Genomic DNA, 22500 nt, shown 5'->3' with positions numbered 1-22500 from the left:
CCAGTTTGCAGGTAATATCATTAAATGCACCTTTCCAGTATTCTTGTATTTGAATGTTTTGCCTTTGTGTTATTGTTTTGTTTTGCATGCCTCGTATTTAGGTGGGATTGGGATTGTTCTTAAGAGTTGGTTTATCATCCAAGTAAGTTGTAGTACCTAGTACTGTAGAAAGCACTGGTTCTAATTCAAGCTACTTTTGATGTGAAGAAGCAAGAAGGACACCCTGTGGCAAAATCTGGAACACTCGGTTTTCCTGGAAATGCTAGATTGATAGAAGCTTTTGCAAATGCATGTGGCTATGCATTAATATTTATCCAGGCTGTCATAAATGATTTCACATCATAGTGTTGGGGAACATGGTGCTTGTGGCAAAAACTTTAAAGTTTAATTATAATATATAATTTTTATGCAGAGGAGGCAAATGTCAGGACTTCTTTATTTTGAGCTAAGTCCTGGTCATTTTTAAAAAGCAGAGTGACTGCTTCTATGTTGGGGTTTTTCACTCCGTGGGAGAACACAGCATTTCCTTATGTGAAAGGCTGAAACACGGGTGAAAAAGTTTGCTGGGTGAGCTTGTGTTTAGCTTTCGCATCATACTTAATTTTCTTGATGTCTCTGCCGCAAGCTGCCAGTTCAGAATCTTTGTCCTCCCCATACGTTTTCTTTAAATGCTTCTGAAACATCCACGCTGTGATCCGAGCCCGCTCAAAGGAGCTCTGTCTCTAAAGAAATATTTTAAAGGGCATTTCCAAAGTTGTTTTACACCTTCTTCATTTCACTAGGCTGCCTTGGCAGAGAGCAGTTTACCTTTGCTTAGTAACCCGGGACTCATCAATAACGCCTCCAGTGGCCTGCTGCAGGCCGTCCACGAAGACCTCAATGGCTCCCTGGACCACATCGACAGCAATGGCAACAGTAGTCCGGGCTGCTCACCGCAGCCGCACATGTAAGTGGGTTAGAGGCCCAGCGACGGGAAGGGCCCATACGCATATGCTTCTAACATTTGGTATTCTTCCCAAGTTGCTAGTGGTATATAAGTCCAAAATACAATTTTAAATGCAGTTAAATTGCCCCGTGTTCGTGATAGGAGAAAGTGTATCAAAATCAGTTTTAATGCATCTTTTAGATTCTCTCCAATGTCCCATAATTATTATACCAGCAGTCCTCTACAAATTCTTAGTACTACTAACATTCTCTTGGGGGTAGAGCGGTGTCTAAGATGAGTCTACATCTTATGGGTCATTATCACAGTTTGGTTTGTATGGTGCAATAAAAATATTCATGATGGAATAAGTTGTCGTAATTTTTACTACTGTTACAGGTCTCTAAACCATTTATGAACTGTAGTCAAGATATTGCCCGTTTTTATAAACCGTAAAATGCAAAGTTTAACTGTTACCCACAGTTTACATAGAAGCTAGTAAAGTGTAACTTTTTGCCTGTCTTATAAATCAGTGTAATTACATATTCAACTTTAATTACTGGTGCGTCTGTATTGGCAAGGTTTATATGTTATATTTTATGCAAGACTACGATTCCTATTAATATTTAGCAGCTAACTATATCATTAATTACTCTAAAATCTTTCCCCTACCATCTTTTTAATGGAGCTGAGAGAGTAGATGTATTAAAAATTGATGTATTGTGGATTTCAGAAATGTGTATGACACTTTAAAAAATGCCTGGCCTTGTTCAATAGGCCAAGCGTATCAGTTTCTTGTTTACTAAAAAGTATTGACCCTGATAGAACTTAGAATTCAGGGGGAAAAAATTATAATCTGAATAATGAAGCGTATACACCCTCCAGTTGTTAGGATGAGTCGACACTTAATGTCCATACATCCGGGAGTTAAACATCATATACTTCTAATTTCAAGTTATTGAGGTAAGAATAGTACTTTCTCTCATTTTTATATTTTCTTCCCCATTTCTGCATTAAAGATCTAGTCAAAGACCCGAATGAGAAATGTGGTCTTTATATGTGCCTATTTCCATCTGACCTTTCCTAGGATATTATTTTTGTTGACTTTTTAAACATCTTATTCTATTTGACACATTAATGTCTTTAAGATCATGCACCTAATTGCTTTATAGCACTTTTATTCTATCACCTTTGCAAAAAACACACTGTGAACATTAATGTGTTTTATCAGGTTCCAAACCATTACTTTTTCAAAATGGAAAAATTTGTCTTTTGGAAGTGTCTTTAGATGTATTAAATAATACAAAAGAAGTAATAAAACTCAAAGTAGAAAGAACATGAATATATGCTCTCGAGAGTAGCAGTACTCTAAAACAAGGAAAGTGAGCAATCAGACAAAAGTTTTTACTCTGCTTTATCCTATCAGCCAGGCAGTGGGTAGCTTGAGGCCTTTTACTTTTAGCAGTTCTCCTGAGTATGCTGGTGCTCGCTCTCTGTATAAAATGCTAAAACAATAAAACTTTAAAGAGCAAACAAGAGTTAGATCCTGTTACCCCCTTTTAGAAAAGACCTATTTCAGAAAAATGAAAGACGTTCGTAATGTAAGTGTCTGACCCGCTGCTCTGACTCCCTGTGTTAGTATGCAGTGTGTAGAGGTGGTTGTGTACCATACAGAGGGTATGTAAAGAAATGTTTTCTTGAGTGTTGTGTCCAGTGATAAGAATATTAAAATAAAAAATTAATGATTCCATCAAATCATTTGTTAAACATTATCTTTTACAACCTGAGATAATAATGGGGCTAAATGATGGCATTGCCAGGTTAGTTGTATTTTTTCATTTGGCAATTGCTATTTTAGATTCTTCATTTTATTAATTTAGTTCAGTTAAATGTGAAATATGTCAGTGAAAAAATAGGATGTGTAAAATAATATATAAAAACTATAGATTTAATGCCTGATGGCTTTATAAAACTAAATGTTCATAGTCAACGTATTGTACGTTTTCTGTACCCATGAATTAGTGCATATGAAAAATATTTATGTGTATCTTCCATAGAGAGATATAAGGAAAGCTTCCCTTGGCTTATTGGAAGTAGATTTCAGAAAAGATAAAAACTGGAGGAAGACCAAATTGGGTCTTTTCCTAAATTATATAAACTATAATCAAAAATTTAATTATCTTGCAAAATATTGAGTTGTCATTCATTTTTTGAATCTGTTTCTGCTATCATTAACTTTTTGTATATTAGACGTCAAGTATTATTGATGGAATGTCATGTCAGTATTCTGTATCTTCATCTTTATAGAGTTTTAATATGCTTGTACTTAAAGAATGGTAAGCATTTTATGTACATTATGAGGCAAAGGAAAAATATTATCTGATTCTCTCAATCAAAATTGGGCTACATATAATTAAATGCACTTCAAAATACTTTGAAAATTAAACAGAAGTGAAAGAATTGTTAGAGAACATTTAAACTGCATGCTTATGTGCCCTGAAATGAAGCCCTGGGCCTTGTTGTTTTGGAGGGGAGTAGTTACACTAGCGGAATAGTGAAGGAGCAGCAGAAAGGCCTATTGCTTCCGGTATTTGGGCTCTAGTGACAGATGGTAGGGGTTCCAATCACAGATTTAGCAGTTAGTAGCTGAGTAATATTCATTTCTTTCCCTCAGTTTTCTCAAATGAAAATGAGATAAGTAATAGTATCTACCTCGTAGGATTCTTTCACATGAAATGAGTGCTTGGAAGATAATAATTCCTTCCTATGTCCCTCATAGTGCTGTGTACACAGTCACTAGTTACGGTACATCTTGTAATACCTCATTGTTACTCTAAATGAAACTAACAACAAGACTAAGATATTTCACATCTTAATGCCTTTTTAAAGGCATTCCATAAATGTGTGGTTAGTTTCCTTGGCCATCCCTTTCCTTTTCCTCTCCCCCCCTCTTACAATTCTTCAAGCAAGCTAAGCCACAAAAGGAAACAATATAAGACAAATTTATGGTAGGGAGCAGGTTACTCCGAGTCAGCAGGATAAGAGATTTTTTTTTTTTAAGGTTTTATTTATTTATTTGACAGAGAGACAGCCAGTGAGAGAGGGAACACAGCAGGGGGAGTGTGAGAGGAAGAAGCAGGCTCCCAGTGGAGGGCTGGATCCCAGAACGCCGGGATCACGCCCTGAGCCCAGGGCAGACGCTTAACGACTGCACCACCCAGGCACCCCAGGATAAGAGATTTTTGAGGGGGGAAAAAAAAGATATTATCTGAGGTTATAGATAATTAATAATTCAGATAAATAATACCAGAACAGGAACTCATGATATATGTCTAGAAAACATTGGGTATTAGGTTTGATAGGAATTTAGAATATAAAAAGAAAAATAGAATTTAGAATATATGAAGTGGTGGAAGTAGACTGGTGAGTGTCTTAAATATCAAGCTGCAGTGTTTGTCTCAGTCAGTATGAAGCCTGGTGATGTTATGAGCTTGAGTTTCACACTGTCAGAGCTGTGCTTCTGGAAGAGTAATCTGGAAGTGGGCTGAATGAAATTCACAAAGAGTAAGCTATTCGGGAGTTGGGAGAGACTGAGAGCAGAGGATTAATTCTTGCGGTAGGTAGTACCCGACCTGAGTACAAGACTGGGCATGGAGAACAGGGAATCAATAAAAGAAGTGCTGTGGAGAAAAAGACCAGACAAGACAACCCACTGAATGCTGGGGACAAAGAGGAAAATTAGGAAAAATCATAGCAAGTTTGGAAGCTCACAAAGAGAAATAGAAGTCACAAGAGGACAGGCTCAAGAGGGAAAATGATATGTTCACCATTTGACTTGTTGAATCCAAGAACCTAAGTGTCCTTAGATTCAGGAAACTGAACTTTGTTTAGCCTTTTTACTTAACTCCAAAATGGTAAAATCCAAATGGTAACATCGTAGGATATAGACATATTCCTGGGATTGGTAGAGATGTTTTGAGGCTTTAGAAGAGTGGAATAGCTATGAGTTAATGCTTCTTACAAATTATTTTTTGGAGAACAGGACATGTCAAATTATCACCTGCATTCTGCAATTTGATGCTCCAGATTTAACACTTTCTCTTCACTCCAAGTTTTACTTTTAGAAAGCCCTGAATGAAGGCTTTTGGCAAACTAGTGCATTCATCTCGCCTTCACTACTTGCCTTTCTGTGTTTTCCTTTTTTGGCTTTTCATCTCCTTTCCCTCACCTAAATCCCACTTTTCCGTAAGAGCCTAGTCCTATTTTTCCAGGAAGCTTTCCCGAGTAACTGTGCTGTCAGGACCCACACTTGGTTCTGCACTCCGGAGAGCTTCCTCCCTGTGCGGTTGTCTGCGGCGAACACAGCCTGCGCATGAGCGCATGCGCGTTCATGCCTCCCACGTGCTTGCTGTGTCGATGTCCCCGCTAACGGACAGAAACTATGTTTTAGACGTAGTATAGTATATGAAATCTGTGACACATTCGACCATACAGAGTCAGTAACCATATGATAATGACTATGAGAGATGAATTTATTTGAAATGGTTTGACTTCGCGAAGCAATCCCCGCAAGAGGAAAATCCAGGATTCTCTTAGAACCCTGAGGAAGCAGGGAGAACAAGGGATTTTTAGGAAGAAGAGATAACGAACTATAATGTTCATCTTTATGTGGGAGTTAATAGATCTTTCTAAATATTGGTAGAGTACACCTGTGAAGTTTTATTTTTAATTTTAATTATTTAGTTTATATGTATTTTATAACTGTTCAAATTTATCTGAATAGTAAGTAGCAAGCCCCTTCACCTCATTCGTGATTATCTTCCCAGACCTTATTAAATTTTATTTATCTTGTTGAAGGTGAATTAAAAAAGAAAAAAAATTTACTGAAATTAATACATTATTAATCAACTTGAATGTTCAAGGGGATTTTAGCAAAAAGTAGGAAAGGTTAAATCCAGGTGGAATAATATAGATTCTATATACTAAGCTTTTTACACTTTTTTCCGAGTCTTTTCAATCAAATAGATTTTTTAAATCTGTATTTTCTACTGCTGTCAAAAGAGTTCTAGAGCCATCATGGTCTGAACAATGTAAAGAAAACTTCCCTTAAGAGTCTGATCTGGGGGGCTCTGGTGGCTCAGTCAGTTCAACTCTGCCTCTTGATTCCGGCTCAGGTCATGATCTCAGGGTTGTGAGATCCAGCCCCGCATCAGGCTCTGTGCTGGTTGTGGAGCCACTTAAGATTCTCTCTCTCCTTCTGCCCTTCCCCACCTCTCCCTTTCTCTCTCGCCTAAAAAAAAAAAAAAAAAAAAAAAAAAGAATCTGAGCTGTAGAATACTCTTCCCTCTTGCACCTCAATGCCAATATTCCCTGCTTATTGACTTCTCAGAGTTCTATAGAATATGGATAAAATTAATTTAGATTCCTATTTTATATCAATATTTGCCTCTTAAAAAAGACTACTTCCAGAGGATTGATGCTGTGTTGAAGTGGAAATAATTTGAACTTAATCTCTTCCCCAATGTGTTAACACTTGACTGAAAAGACAAGAAAACATTTAGAGCAGAGCTGGAAGGTGAACTTATACGGGTAGAATCAATCCATTTCCCATCTCCTTACAAACCTGAAGAAAAAAAGAGAAGTTTAGTGATAGACCTACCATATTCAGTTAAACTTGGTTGTTTCTTTTTTTTTACTAATCAGTTGTTACTTCTTGCTCTCAATAAGGTGGCTCAGATTTGTCTTTTTTCTCTTGAAAAATGTTAAATGAGATTCGTATTTTTATATTTTCAAATTTTGTTTCTAGAGATCAAAATCAGTGCTCTTCCTGAACTGGTTTTGTATTGAGGGCTTTAGGTACAAAGCCTTCCATTGTCATGTCGTTCCCCTTTCTGATTATTAGAGTCTCCTACTGTTGAGTTTTCAGATTATTTCTTACATGTCGTTCCTGAATCCTCTTAGCCTCTATGTCATTTCAAAGTTCTACTTGCTCATATTCTATAGTAGTTGCAGGTGATTATTATATTTTCTCCCTCTTATTAAAGCAAATATTTGAAGTTTGAGAGTTAATGATCTTCTATATAGAACCAGAATGTTAATATGGTTCATATAAGACTAGAAAATAGATTTGTTGTGTCCTTAGAAGCCAGAACTTTAGAGTAAGGAAATGAAAAGCTGAGGCATCACATAAAAGGAATAGTGTAGTATTATTTCAGGACTGCAATGGGATCCCATTGATCTTTTTGATTGAGATGTTGAACACATATTCTATGTGCCCTACAACTTTCTATGCCTCATATGTCCCAGTCCTCTTTACAACATGCTTCTCGAGAACCTCACTTGTATCATTCCAGTGATAAACTTCAGCCTGTCCTGACACTAATATTTTGCAACCAAACACAGCTAAAAGGGACCTCCGGACTCCCATTTTGTAAAACAATATTGAAAATCTAATATAAATCTTGAATTGTTATGAAGGATAATGAAGATCTTCAAATATATAATATTGCCTTTCTTCCTTCTATTGTCTTTGGCTGCCTTAAAATTTAAATTGCTCTTTGTAGGCACATGTAGAATTTGCAGACCCTACACCTTTAGTTGGTGATATTTTATATAAAATCCCTACAGATCTTAGATCTCTCTGTGGACAAAAGCATTTAAAATTGAAGTGGCTCTGTATTTCAGAGGAAAGCAGTTGAAAGTAACTGACAACTTGAGCAAGTAGAATGCTCCCTCTCATTGTTTTCATTCCTGTTAAGCCCACACTATTTTTGCTGATAGTTTGGATCATTAAGAGGCATTATGAAGCTCTAAACATAAAAGCTTTTACCCCCCTTGCTTTACATATGCTTCTGCAGATTTTCTAATTCACAACTTTTCAGTCACCTTTATTTTATTTTATTTTATTTTATTTTATTTTATTTTATTTTATTTTATTTCTTTTGGTCCTAACATTTCTGGGTCTCATAATTTTCATTCTGATTTAATTCCATTTATATTTAATCTCTGAACTTTTCATTAACTTTGCTAGTTAGCTTTGAGATCTCTTTCCAAAGTGATTGTACAGAACTTATGATTATGCCAGCTCTTTATAATCTCATCTTTTTTTTTTTTTTTTTTTTTAAGTGATACAAGTGTGGCTCAGTGGCTGCTGTTCTTTTTTACATTATTCCGGTCCCCATATGTGGCACTTACAACTCATTCTAGTTCCTCTTAATAAAAAGATCCTCCCAGAGGTACAGTGCCTTCAGCTAAAAGGTGTTGTATCCCTACCGTGCCAATTGTGGAAATTTGTGGGTTCCTATGGGGTTTTGAAGGATTTTTATAGAACTATACAGATGATATCTGACATCCATGGTATGAATCCCCACCATTTAGGCAAAGTGTGTCAGAAAACTTTTGGCTGACAGTATTGTAGCTTACTGCTACTGTTTCATATCTAAAGAAGATACTTTGTTAGAAGCTACATCTTCATTTGCACTAACACTAGTTGAGCCTGAGAAATTTCCTTTCTCTAAGGGTCAAAATGTCGTTGACTGAATTGCTAAAAAATTAATTAATTTTTTAATTAATTTCTCCCTACTTCTACTACCAGGGAAAAAGGAAGGTTTTTACATACCCATATGGTATTTTAACTTCAGCTTTTGACATGGGGCTTGGGAAGTAGATGTATATTTGGTGACTATAGGCATTTTATAACTAACAGTGTTTATTATGTAAAGTCAACTATCATTTCAGAATATTACTTAATGTGAAGTTGTTTCCATGTTAAAAAATTGTATTTTAATGTATGTTAGAATTGTATGTATTTTAACTACTTTGGCAGAATTTAAAATTGATCATTAACATAAGTACCACAATGTACTTGAATACTTTGGCACCAAAAAGTACAGTTTAAAACGTTATCTCAGGGTTTCTACCTTCCATATGCAGTTTTCATCATTAGGGTAGAATTCAAGAATTTGTATTAAGCAACAGATGACCAAATAGTTTAATATAACTAGTGGAAACTAACATTCTTTAGTTTGTTCAACATTGTCTTAATCTTTGAAGACTAAAAATGGAGTAGCATCATCAAAACAGTTAAAAGTCAGGAGCAAAAGTACTCATTGGTTATACAACATTACCTTACTATAGAAAAATTTACATTCCCAACATTAAATCTAAGATCCTTTTGCTAATTAGCAGGTCAAAAAACGGACAAAGCGTACTAGATTTAGAATAAGAGGTAAATATTGGTTTTACTCCCTATTTCAATCTCATGTTTACAACTAACAGAGCATAACTTAGCATAGTTCAGGAGAAAACTGAACATTGAGTCAGCCCTACAGCTTAATTTGAGCAAAGGAATAGTTTCAGCAGAGCACCCAGTCTCACAGATTATACAGACCTAATGACATGAACCATACATCTGTAATCCCGGTGGACAGCCATCTCCGTAAAAACAGCCAGGAGATAGCTTCATCAAGAGCTAGCAGTGGGCGGGCAGTATCCCATCAGGCCATTTGGCAAAGGGAAATGGACAGCAGTCCGGAAAAACAGGTAAGCCACATCAGGAAGGGCTAGCCGCAGCAAGAGGGCACAATTATAGGACGTTGAGGGCAAAGTCTTCAAGGACCCGGAACCCAAGTTATCAAAGAGGGAATTAGAGAAGAACAGGGACATACATTTTGTGTACCCTCATACCCCTCCTGACGGTTTTGACTGAAACTTAGTCCAAGAAACAAGGCAAAAACACAAGTCTTGGATGAATGGTTTAAAGGAGTTCTGAAGCAGTCCCAAGGCTGACTTAATGGCTCAGTGTCAAGATATAAGTTAGACTTTTTTTTTATTTCACTGGCCAACAGATTAGAAATATAAAGGTCCTTAGCTCCACAGCTGGACATTTGTTGAAAGTTTCCGTTTATGAGACGCAAAATGGAATAGTACCAATTGTATCTTAACAGGCAACTAGTGTGATTCTGAGTCTGGGCAAAATCTATTTGTACTCATCAAGGATCAAAGTAATTACATCTGTATTTTCATTTTATTACAGCTGTTTGGGTCACATCTATTACTGTTATCAATCAAATAGAACGATAAATCATAATGAATTTTGTTGTTATGTTTTTTCAAGAGCACTGCAGCAAAACTATCTGAAATCATTTGGGAGTGAGCCTTCAAATCATGTAAAATCCAGTTTCTTTAAACAATGTTGCATAAATTTGAATAAATTTCAATATACTGCTGAAGGTAAGGGCAAGAAATCTTAGAGAAATTTTGATATACATATATATGCATGCAATTTATAAAATTATGTTTTATTAACCTTAATCCACCTTTTTGTTATATTTCTTAGAACTTCTATTGACTTTAAATGGAACTTTGGAACTCCATCTCAGGGTCAGACCCATTGGGGTGTAGGATAGAATTATAAACTGCATCCTTAAGACTGGCAATGTATCTTAGAAGAGAAACTTTTAGTATAATCATCTGGAAATAATATTCCTTTGCAATCAAACACTAAATGGCTGTGGTTTTTAGGTGACAGATTAAGGGAGATACAAGATATATTAAATATATTAGGATTAAAGTTGTAATCTGATCATAAGATGAAAAATGAAAATTTATTTGTCTGTTTATCTTTAGCCAAGGCAAAAAGGTATGGCGACTTGAGGAGGGCATTTTCTAATTATATTTTGAATAAAACAAACAATACAAGATATATATAGAATGAGGAATCATTTGTTCACTCCAATTTTTCTATCCCCCTCTTAAGGGTTACACATTTCTAGGAGGAAGAATATGTTTCTTTTCATCAAGAGATAAGCAGAATTTTTATCTGTTGAAATGGGGTAATACTGGAGTAGTAGTTCTGAGCACTGTTCTAATGGCAGCTGTGTGTAGATTCATGTAAATCAAAATAAAGATAATTCAGTCAACAGAAAAATTTTGTGACAAATGTTATTTTAGTTTACAAAAGAGAAAATCTTGAGAAATAATAAACTGGAAAAAATTTGAGCCATACTAATGCAGATCTGTTTTATACTTTCTTATTTAATTAATAGTCAATTTATCATGTCTAGTTGTTTTAATTATATGGACTTCTTACTGACTTTTTAAATAAGAGAATTAAATATTTCTGTAATATGTGCTTAATTTAGAATATAAAATCTATATTTTAGTGGAAGAAGTCAGCATTATTTCAGAAGAGTAAAATCTTAAGTAAAATTAAGTAAACAATTTCTTAATTTCAGTATAACCTTGTGATTTAATTACTCACATTAGCCTAAGATCATCTCTCATTTTAAGAAGTACTAAGAAAATGTTCTCTTTTTAAAACAATCTTTTCCTTTTAAAACTTTAGTTTTATTTATTAGCTTATTTCTTTGATATGTTAAACTAAAATACTTCCTACATAAAATATTACAAGTGTTTAAGACTTACTAATGTTTAGGAAACAATAAATTGTTTCTCATTTCAACATGACTTAATACAAATGGAGATAACTAAACTTGCAATTTTTATAAATCTACCCTCAAATTCTAAATATAATTATATCATTTCCTTGTATATGTACTAGAAGGAAATGAGCAAATTGAACTTCCCTAATCTCCATTTTTCATATGCTTTCTAAATGAACATCAATTATTTCACCAGTTTTCCTGTAAAACTTCTTTGGGGAAAAAAAACCAACTTTTTAAAAATTACTTGTTTGATGTGATTGTGTACTAAGATATCAGTTAATAGTAAGTTAGCTGCTCAAAAATAACAAACAAAACCAAAAATTGAGTTTCATGAAACTACATCTTTCCGTCTTAATAAAGGATTCGTGCTTATGTTTTAGAATTCATTTTACATCTGCAAAACAAGTATATTTATGTAGTAAGCATGAAGTCCGTGCGATTAACAAATACAAACTAATTGAATCAAATTTTATTCAAGCACATATAAAATTGATAAAGTGCTGATCTTATACTTTGATTTTTTTTATAATGCTTACATTCTAGTGGTTATCGTTATTCATGCAACAGTTCCGTGCCAAGAACTAAATAGACATGGTAGATAGTTAAAAGAAAATTCCATCTGACCCAGGTATTTCCTTTTAATTAGAAAAATTTTGATACTGTTTTGTGAAACAGTCAAATCCTATGCAAATCAATGGACAGCATTAGCCTATAACAATATTCAGTGTCCTATGGTATTTCTTAATGTCATTAATCAACAATTAGGACATAATGATAAGTAAGAGATAAAGAATTTGTATGACTTTAAATATTTTCTTTTGGAGGTAGCCAGTGTATCCCATGTAAGTTAAAGGTATCCAAAATAAATCAAGTAAAAGTAAAGCATGGTTAAGAACTACGCATATTTCAATATATTCAGTATGTTTCTCAGAGTAACTGCAAATATAAGTTCATTTCGCTGGATAAAGATTGCTATATTGGGTCAAATAAAATCAATTTTCATAGTAAAATTGAAGCATTAGGGCCCTAACACTATTTCTGAGGATAAGTTTTTGACTATTATCCTGGGAGTAACATTTTTTGTAGTAAAGACCCATAGTTACTGGTAGAAGCATGTTTTATCCTTCTGGTGTGCTAGGGCAGGGGGAAAGGTTAAATATATTCTTATAAAATTGTTGAAAGATATATTACTCCTCTTTGTAAAAAAATGTTTATTACTCTTTTTGATAGCTACACTGTATGAAATGTATTATTGTTTTTCTGAAATAACTAGGATTACCTAAAGAAAAGATACAAGGGAATCTCCTATAATGAATAAAACGCAAAAACAATTTCAATCTAGTCTTACATTTACTTTTGACTTACAAATGTTTGATAAAATTAACTTTACATTTCCTGAAATTGCCTGTATTGTAGATATGAGCCATTAATTATAAATTTTTTTCTCAGCATTTGTTGACGTCTACCATAACATTTAAGACTTTAAGGTTTTATCATTAGCTTCATGGTATTAGTAAATACTGTATTTCTGAAAGGTTCGATCACATATACATTATGCCACTGAGTTTCTCATAAATAATGACCTATGTAAATATTTTAATTGTCACATCTGATAATATCTAAATAAGGACACTTATTTATCGACATTCTAACATCTATTTACTTAAATACATTTTGAATGTCTCAGTTTAAGAGAACTTTATTCACAGTATTTTCTTATTCTAAGAACAAACCAAACCCAGAAACAGTTTATCAGACCTTTTACTTAGTCTTGAGTAAGGAGCAAATGCAGACAATTTACATTCCTCTAGGGAATATACTGTGTGACCACAATCTAAAAAGATAAACTTCCCTATTATAATTTGACTCTTTGCTTTAGGGTATAGGCAAACATTAACATTTCTTCTGCCTTTCATTGGTGCCTTGGGTACTTACAAATTTCACAACTGAAGAAGCAACACATTTCTTTAGGCAACGAATCAGTCTATTAAGTTACTTAGTCCTTGGTTTGTGTTTTTGGTGTTTACCATTACTGAGGGTGGGCTGTAAAACTGAAAGATTAAGCTAGAGTATAAAAATCAGTTGCTACTTGGCATTTCCTACTGCTAGAGGCTTGGCTGGTTGCATAGAATAGAGATGAGTTTCATTCAAACATTTTCACATATTTCAACAAACATTTAATGAGCAACTATTATGTGCCACACACTATGCTGAAAACTGACAGTGGTCCATATCCACAAAGAGGTAAAACTCTAATAATTAGAGGGGTGGATATGCACAAAGATAGTGTGAGAGACCAAGTAAAGGAATGAAGAGCCTTACAATCAAACTGTAAATTCAGAGACTTATGGGTAGGCATGCGGAGAATCAGAAAAGGCTTTGTGGGGGTTGTAGCTTTGAGTTAGGCTTAATATGAAGTAGATTTTTAGGGTGAAATTTATGAAATTATTGCTATTTGACAGGTTTTGCTTGCAAAAATAGTAATCAAGTTTTTCAACCTAATATTAAGCAGTGATGAGGAAAGAAAGGATAGGTGCGAAGGATTTGAGGATTACGAGCAAAGGTGACTGAGATATAAAGCATAGGTTTCATTCAGAGAACAGGTAATGAATCCTTTGCCTTGGTATGGGTGGTCTGCGTAGAGAGGTATCCCTGTGGGATGAGATTGGACAGGGACTGGGAGCCCTATCTTAGAGTTCATTAGTCTCCAACATGATGTTAAGGTAGGGACGTTTTAAAAATTCACCAAGTATTTGGAGATTCATAGCAAAACCCTCATGGGTATCTGTTACCTACTTTTAAAAAGGCTTACCTCTTTTTGTTGTTGTTGTTACTCATCTCTGGAAATACTAGATTTTTTGGACTTGAGAAAGTAACCACACTTTATGCCCTTTTCCTTTGATATTCAGTTTTAAAATACCATTTTTCTTTTTTTTAAGTTTTCAAATTCCAGTTAGTTAACATACAGTGTAAGATTAGTTTTAGGTGTACAGCTTAATGATTCAGCGCTTGCATACAACATCTGGTGCTCATCGCAACAAGTGCCCTCTTTAATCCCCATCACCTACTTAACCCATCCCCGCACCCGCCTCCCCTCTAGTAACTATCCGTTTGTTCTCTATAGTTAAGAGTCTGTTTCTTGGTGTGTGTTTCATTTGTCTTGTTTCTTAAATTCCACATATGAGTGTGAAATCAAATGGTATTTGTCTTTCTCTGACTGACTGACTTCGCTTGGTGTAAGACTCTCTAGCTCCATGCATGTCATTGCAAATGGCAAGTGATATTCCGTTGCACATATATACCACTTCTTCTGTATCCATTTATCAGTCTATGCACACTCGGGCTGTTCCTTAATTTGGCTAATGTAGATAATGTTGCTGTAAACATTGGGTGCGTGTATCCCTTCAAATTAGCATTTTGGTTATTCTTTGGGTAAATATCTAGTAGTGCAGTTGCTGGATTGTAGGGTAGCTCTGTTTTTAACATTTTGAGGAACATACATACTGTTTTCCAGAGTGGCTGCCCCAGTTCACATTCCCACCAACAGTGTAAGAGGGTTCCCCTTTTTCTGCATCCTCGCCAGCACCTGTTTTTTCTTGTGTTGTTGATTTTAGCCATTCTGACAGGTGTGAGGGATAGCTCATTGTAGTTTTGATTGTATTTTTTTGGTAATGAGTGATGCTGAGCATCTTTTCATGTGTCTGTTGGCCATCTGGTTGTCTTCTTTGGAGAAATGTCTGTTCATGTCTTCTCATTTTTTATTTGGATTATTCATTTTTGGGGTGTTGAATCTTATAAGTTCTTTATATGTTTGGATCCTAACCCTTTATCAGATATGTCATTTGCAAATATTTTCTCCTCTTCCATGGGTTGCCTTTTAGTTTTATTGATTGTTTCCTTTGCTGCACAGAAACTTTTTATTTTGGTGAAGCCTTTAAAATGACACAAGAATGCAGACTAAAGATTAAAAATAAATCAAATTTCTCAATATCAAGTATCAACAGCCTTTATGAGTTTTCATGGCATTGCTGCTACTGGCATCTTAATCACAAAGACGAAAATAGAGTTTCATTTTCAGTATCTTCCTGTCTTCTACCTTCTAACATCCAAGCTTTCTGGGATCAACTTCTCCTCTTCCTTGAGCAATTAAAACAACAAATATAAAGATTCATCAAAATTGCATGAGTTATAAACAGTCATCATCTCTTCTAATTTTTAGAATTTTTCACATAGATTTAAACCCTTCTAGCTCCATGGTAGAATTCATGAGGGAACTATTTCACATATGTATAAGTTTAGGAGCAATGGATGCAGAGCCTTTTTACTCCATGACCTATAGCCTAAATTCGTCACTTCTCTTCACTGTTTCTAATCCCTCCACCTTAGTCCTGACCATCATCACCTTATTACGCTGTTGTAGTGACCTCCTAACTGGTAACCCTACATCTGGTGTCCTACACTCAGTCTAGGCTTTGTAAGTTAATCCTCCAAAATCTCTTCTATCTTTTCACTGCCAGGCTTAGAAACCATCAATAGCCCTTCAGCTGGCAGAGAATAAATTTTAAACTCCATAAAATGCAACTCAAGGGCCCTTCACCATCTGACCTTGTTCTGTTTTCTAACATATTTCTTTATTACCAGCCCTCCTTTCTTCATGGCCTCTGCACACTCTCAGGGTTCCCACAACCATTTAAGATTATCCATTTTCCCCATTTCCACTCAGAAGGCTCTTTGCCTTGTCTCTGCATTATGAACATTTTCACATATTTCAAAGCCCACCTGAAGTGACACCTCCCTCCTTCGTAAAGCAGTCATTGATTGCATTGCCAGGATTTACCTCCCCTCTTTCCTAACACTTAGTCAACTGGGTCTTGATCACATCCTGCCTGGTATCAAAGTTACTTGTGTATACATTGCACTTCCTCTGCGGCACTGGAAACTCTTTGGAGTTTCTCGAAACCATTGTCCATATCAGCCCCTAGACCAGTGGTTTGCACATCATGTCTATTGAATTGATTTCTTTTCACTTCTGACAAGAAGTAGCTTTTATCCTTCCAGAAGTACTTCCATGTCATTTACTGACGTTGTGCAGCTCTGTCAGGGAATAATAACAGACTTTCTGTCTCTCCACCACTAAATACTTGCCCTCCGATTATCTAAAGAAATTCCAAATAGCATTCGAATTCTCCCAAGTGTAAATTATATTAAATTAGGAGGTGGGTATGCCTTCTTTAAGCAAGAAACATAAATCACTGCTTTTCGGTAGTAAATAGGAGGTAGTGGACTAAACAGAACAGCTGAATTATAAATCTTCTATTTTGTGGAAAGAAGAGCTTTTAAACCATTCACAATGAATTTCTAGATTCTAGTTTGAAAGAATATCCACTATTTACCAAATGGATCATTTGCTTTAAAATCAAAGATAAACTTGCTTCCAAATCCACTTAAAGAAAAATACAACATATTTATCAGGTTAAGAACTGCTAACGTTTGTTTACCTTCTGTCTGCATCCTTCGATGCCAAAGGTTTGTCCTCCTCAGTCCGTACTAATACGGATGCCTGGCTTGTGTTATGCCCAATAAGTAAATAAAGAGCTGGCAAAACCATCCAATCCGGACTTCATAGACTCTGTCCTTAAGATATGTTAAAAATAAGTCTCTTTATTATCCTTTATTCAAGATCTCATGAGGAAGACAATAAAAATCAGTGACTCCACTAGTTTTATTTTTCTTTCTTTATGTCCTTAAGTTAAAAAAAGAAATAAAGCTAAGTCTTTGATGTTTCAGATGTATATCATCCGTTTTATTCCTGGAAACAGCTGATTTTATTTGTTTGAAGTAGCTTCTGTTTTACTTCTAAGGGCTGCGGTTTCATCTGTAAGACACCTCAAGTCATCACTGAGGGAAGCAATGCATAAATTTCAAATCATTGGTTTGGCAGGGCGTGGGGTGGGCAGGGGATGGCATGATGAATAGCCCATCCATCTTCAAACCCAGAAAGAGTTATCCCCAGGATACTCCAGGATTTCTCTCTTTTGTCCATCTGAACTTTCTTTTACTTTGTTATCTTAAAAGAATTCCATTAAAAGTATACATGCTTTGGGGGGCTCTTGGGTGGCTCAGTTTTTAAGGGTCTGCCTTTGGCCCAGGGTGTGATCCCAGGGTCCTGAGATCGAGCCCTGCATCGGGCTCCCTGCTTCGCTGGGAGCCTGCTTCTTCCTCTCCCACTCCCCCTGCTTGTGTTCCCTCTTTCACTGGCCGTCTCTCTCTCTGTCAAATAAATAAATACAATCTTAAAAAAAAAAAAGTATACATGCTTTGGGATTCTTCTTAGAGGCAAATCATCTCTCCCAGCTGTTAATTCCTCCCATCTCACTGAATTGCTCCTTCTCTTAGTACAACACTTGTGACAGGCCATCTTGTAGTTATTTGAGTACATATTTCTTCCATATTAGACTGAAAGTTCTTTCATAGATATTTAATGCCCCCACAGTGCCTTATATATAGAAGGTACTCAATAAACTTTTGTTGAATTAATTATTAGCATTAAGAGATAATAGTTACATGTTATTGGCTTCTCCTGTCAAAGCAAAATTGAAGCTCTTTATATCATTACAGACACAGGGGACTTGGCTTAATCCACAGCATAAAGGAATTTTTGGCAGAAAAAATTTTTTCCTAACAGGTGTATGTATATTGCTAGATCTCTAAAAATTTCCACTTTTTAGTCAACTTTGAGTTAATCTGTTTAAGGTTTCTCCAGCTAAACATATATAACCAGACTTCATAAGCCCTAATGTGCACAGCAAATGTGATGCAGGCCTGGACTGTTCAATGCATGCATGTTAATGATTTTTAACGACAAGCTAATGATGAGGCCTGGGATGGGTGCCTGAGGGAAGTGTAGGAGCTCCGTGTACAGAGCTTTGCAATGATGGCCCTTCTACTTTGAAATTTGCTTTCCTCTGTTGATCTGAAAGTGATCCGAGATTTGGGCACCTGGGCGGTACAGTCGGTTAAGCATTCGACTCTTGATTTCAGCTCAGGTCATGATCTCAGGGTCAGGCTATTGAGCCCTGCGTCAGGCTCCACACTCGGCATGGAGTCTGCTTGTCCCTCTCCCTCTGCTCCTCATCTCGCTTGCACTCGAGCTTGCTTTCTCTCTCTCTCTTTCTCAAATAAATAAAATCTTTTAAAAATATTTAAAAATAACAATAAAAAATAAAAATGATCCGAGATATTATCTGAGCTTTTGTCTTAGTGTGTTAGTGTTCAGGAAATTATTAGTAAATAATTCTTTGCAATAATTATAGGAATATGTTGTGTTATTTTGTTCCCTTGGTTTTATTACCTTAAATGTACTTTTAAGGAAGGGCAGATGTTATTAGGATTACTTTAATAACCCTAATGCCTGGCATCTGATATGTGGGGCTCATATATCATTCTTTTATGACTTTTCTGATACAGTAATAAAAATCTCACATTGGGAGAAGGGCTAAAATATTTTTAGAGCTAATTAAGCTCATACAGTGTTTAAAAATTAATTCATGTATTTATACCATATCTTCTCCCAAAAAGTATTTAAGGTTAGATACAGTCATAATTGTATCATGACTGTACCTAACATTTATTGATCACTTATGACCCAGGCACTGTTCCAGCTTGTTTACATGTATAAAAAATAATTTAATCCTCATAATAACTACATAAAATAGGTACTTTCTTATTTCCCCTTTATGACTAAAGAAAAGGAGGTACAAAGACATTAAGAAACATCCCCAATGTTACCTAGGTAGGAAGTAAGGGAGCCAGGATTCAAACCCGAACACTTTATCTTCAAAGTCCATTACATTATTAACCACTTAACCACTTCGGCATGACCAAAGGTTATAAATGAGATGCCTAAACTATTCAGTATTACTTTATACTAATAAGTTAATCAAAATACTAAGTACATAAAATTTTTTATATTAAATTACACCCTGGGTAGTTAAAAACTGTAAAATAATTGCATTGGAGAAGGGGATACAGAGGGAAGAACTGGTGAGCACTGAACAGAGAGAGTGTTTCTTTAAAAGGATTCCTTTATTTTCCTTGAATTGTCAGAAATGAGTTGGAATTTCTATGGTGGAGGGGAGCATTTTTCCTAGAGGAATTAATTATCCTATAGTGATGTTCACACATTAGGTACCTTAAAAAAAATGAACATCTCAGAAATATCCACTTTTTTTTTCCAGAAAGAAATTAAGTGACCCTTATATCTGTAATAGGGGCAAGAAGGGAAAGATATTGTTAATGGCCACAGAAGAGACCAATGTCCCATTTGTCCTGCAATCTGCCAAAGACACGTGATCTCCTTGTGTTTGACTTCCCTTCAGTTGTCACACAAGAGAACGAGTGGAAGCATGGAGCTCTCTGAGATCCAAAAATAAGAAACTTCATATGAGTAGGGATAATCATGATCAAATTTTATTTTTATTGAAAAGGATTCCATCCATTTATAGGCATAGGTCCTGTAACTTTCAAGCAATTTTATTCTCAGAGATGCTTAGCCTCTTGTAACTTTTTCTTTCTTTCTTAGATATTAGTTTGGTAGCAATCAGTGTTTTAAAAATTGAGTATTAGTAATTATTGGCTTTGGTCTTACTTTATTTTAGTATGTTAGTAGCCTAATACTGTAACCTTAAGGGAAGATTTTATTTACATCTTTCCCAGGTCTCATATCTTGTTTGTGAACTAATTCTGGATGGAAATGATTCCAAGAATACTTAATTCCAGAAAGAAATTCTCACTCTCTGTCTCTTTTTTAGTGGGCTCCACACCCAATGTGGGGCTTGCACTCACGACCCTTGGATCACAGGTGTTTATTACTCCATGGACGGAGCAAGCCAAGCATCCTAAAATTTTCTCTTTTAGAATTAGTACAAATGAAACTCTTAGTGACTTGATGGCACACCATTTATTCGATCAACACATATATACTAGGTGCCTGCTAGATGCATAGCTCCCCTGACCTGTGAAGTTCTTAGCCTCGTTGGCAAGACTTGGTACAGCCACCACTAGAAAGAGTTATAGTGCATCTGATTAAGGCAACATGGGATAGCAGGAATAACAGGTTGTAAGAAACATTGCAGAGGCCAGCATGTATACTGGTCCTGGCTTTACTTGTACTTACAACCCTTGGAAAGTGACTTCTTTTCTAATCTGTGCAGTGGGAGCATTGAATAAAATTATGTTTAATACAGTCTTAGGATTCAAAAATTCCATAGTTTTGAGCATCAGAATGATTAACAAAAAAATGCTTTGGAGGGGCAAAGTGGGAGATGAGTGCAAACTGGATGGTCAGACGAAGTCTTTAGAAGTAGATAAAAGTTGGTCTTTGAACAGTACGCAGGTTGTGCATAGGTAAAACGTGGAACTGAATGGAATTTCAGGTTCTGTGTACACACAACGATTTGAGGATGGTGCGTAGACTAGGTCAGCATGAACAGTGAGTTGGAGTAGGAACGAAGCATGATGTTTTAAAGATGATGTTTGGCGTCTGGAATAGAGGCTATTACTCAGAAATGCTGTTGTTCATAGATCAGTTGAGTCCTGCCTGCTGAGAATGACTGAGAGCTTTTGGCTTAATCCTGTCTTATCCTCTTTGTCTCCGTTCACATGGATATGTGTATGAGGCAGTGACATAACGAAATAAATATTCCTTGCACATTAAAATCGTGCAATGGAACATACCTTCATAGCTATCCTTTTTCAAAAATTATCTCTATGTGTTTGTGATTTAAAAATACATCGTGTTTGCCGTTCCTCTCTATCCAAAACTTGAGACTTTCCCACAGGTTCTCTATTCAATTAAAATCCAACCCAGAAAAGTAAACCCAAAGGAATCAGATCCTCGTGATATGGCAGTGCTCCAGCTGGGGGGCCAGGGAGAGTGGAGCAGGGAATTAGGAAACAGAGTCAGAGTAGAGACACCACTTCAGTCTTCTCAGAGCCCTGATCACCGAGACACACCAACTACAGAAGAGGTCACTTCTTTGACTAAAATACAGGATGCCCAAAATAATATTAATTGATTTGAGGGTAATCCCATTGAACAGCGCTAGATATCTGTGTGTATCTTGCCAGCTACTAAGTATCTGTTTAGAAATACTCAGCTATTTAAGCTTGACAGTTTTGAATATTCATAGGTCATTTATGAGACCTAATTGGAAAAAGGTGCTATTATATTAACCTTAGGAGTTTATTCTAATTATTTCCAGTACTTAGAGTTTAGCATTTACTAAAATGTTCTGAATCCCAGATTGAACCTGGAAAACCTAAAATTATAAATTCAACTTATAATGATTATTAAATCAAAACGTCATTTTTAATAAAAGTCATTAAACGAATATGAACTTTCACAAGTAATCTTATTAGGAGATTTCATTTGTATATTTTAGAGGGTACTTTGGGAATATTAACATTAGATTTAATAAGTGTTTAAAATTCTGGAAATGTCTATGTGATACCATAATAATGAATTGGTTTATCAGTCATTTTACTCAAACTATTGGCTAGCTCAATGAAACATTTAGTCTAAGTAGTTGTTGAATTCAATTGGTAGTTTTTTTTAGTCAAAATAATTGGTTTTGTCTTTAAAATGATCCTCATAAACCGCTTTTATGATTTCAGGCTTTTATTATCCTGAAATCATCTGTGGGTACCCATGAGCACGTGATTATACATAGATTCCCCACCACGACCTCCATGGTGCACCTTATCCTGATTGCATGTTTCTAATTTTCTAAGAGGCTATGTAACCTTTTATGGGAACAAATATTGATTCGTTGCATTAAAAAGTATTTACAAATTAGTCGTATGCATATATTAGAGGCCCTACTTTTCGAGTTTATATGTAATTCTTTAATAAATAACAGTTATTTCAAGGACTCCAATTTTATTTAATAATTTCTCATGCAGGACAATAAATAATACCTTGGAGACTTAAAACTACAGCGGGTTCCTTACATCAGTAGTACGGTGCTTTGGATTTAACACAACTTTGTACACACATAAAACGTAAGGCCAGTAACTTCAGTTTCATTAAATATCAATGACAAACTCTCTCCTTGGCTTTTTATTTGTATTGGC

The 22500-nt window shown here is 35.4% G+C and overlaps 1 protein-coding gene across 1 annotated transcript in view; it reads left to right on the top strand.

The window, feature by feature from the left end:
* FOXP2 (forkhead box P2) overlaps nt 1-22500 on the top strand; it is a 61936-nt gene that overhangs the window by 35129 nt on the left and 4307 nt on the right. Inside the window, exons 12-13 of the mRNA XM_040644082.1 lie at nt 1-11; nt 783-946. The exon at nt 1-11 is cut by the window's left edge and continues 59 nt beyond it. Coding sequence (XP_040500016.1) covers nt 1-11; nt 783-946 — 175 coding nt within the window. The remainder of the gene's footprint in view (nt 12-782; nt 947-22500) is intronic.

The sequence above is a fragment of the Ursus maritimus genome, unplaced genomic scaffold (genome assembly GCF_017311325.1).
Source record: "Ursus maritimus isolate PB19 unplaced genomic scaffold, ASM1731132v1 scaffold_3, whole genome shotgun sequence".
In the NCBI taxonomy this organism is placed as follows: Eukaryota; Metazoa; Chordata; class Mammalia; order Carnivora; family Ursidae; genus Ursus; species Ursus maritimus.
The sequence above is the reverse complement of the archived record's forward strand: the minus strand, read 5'-3'. Positions and strand labels throughout refer to the sequence as shown.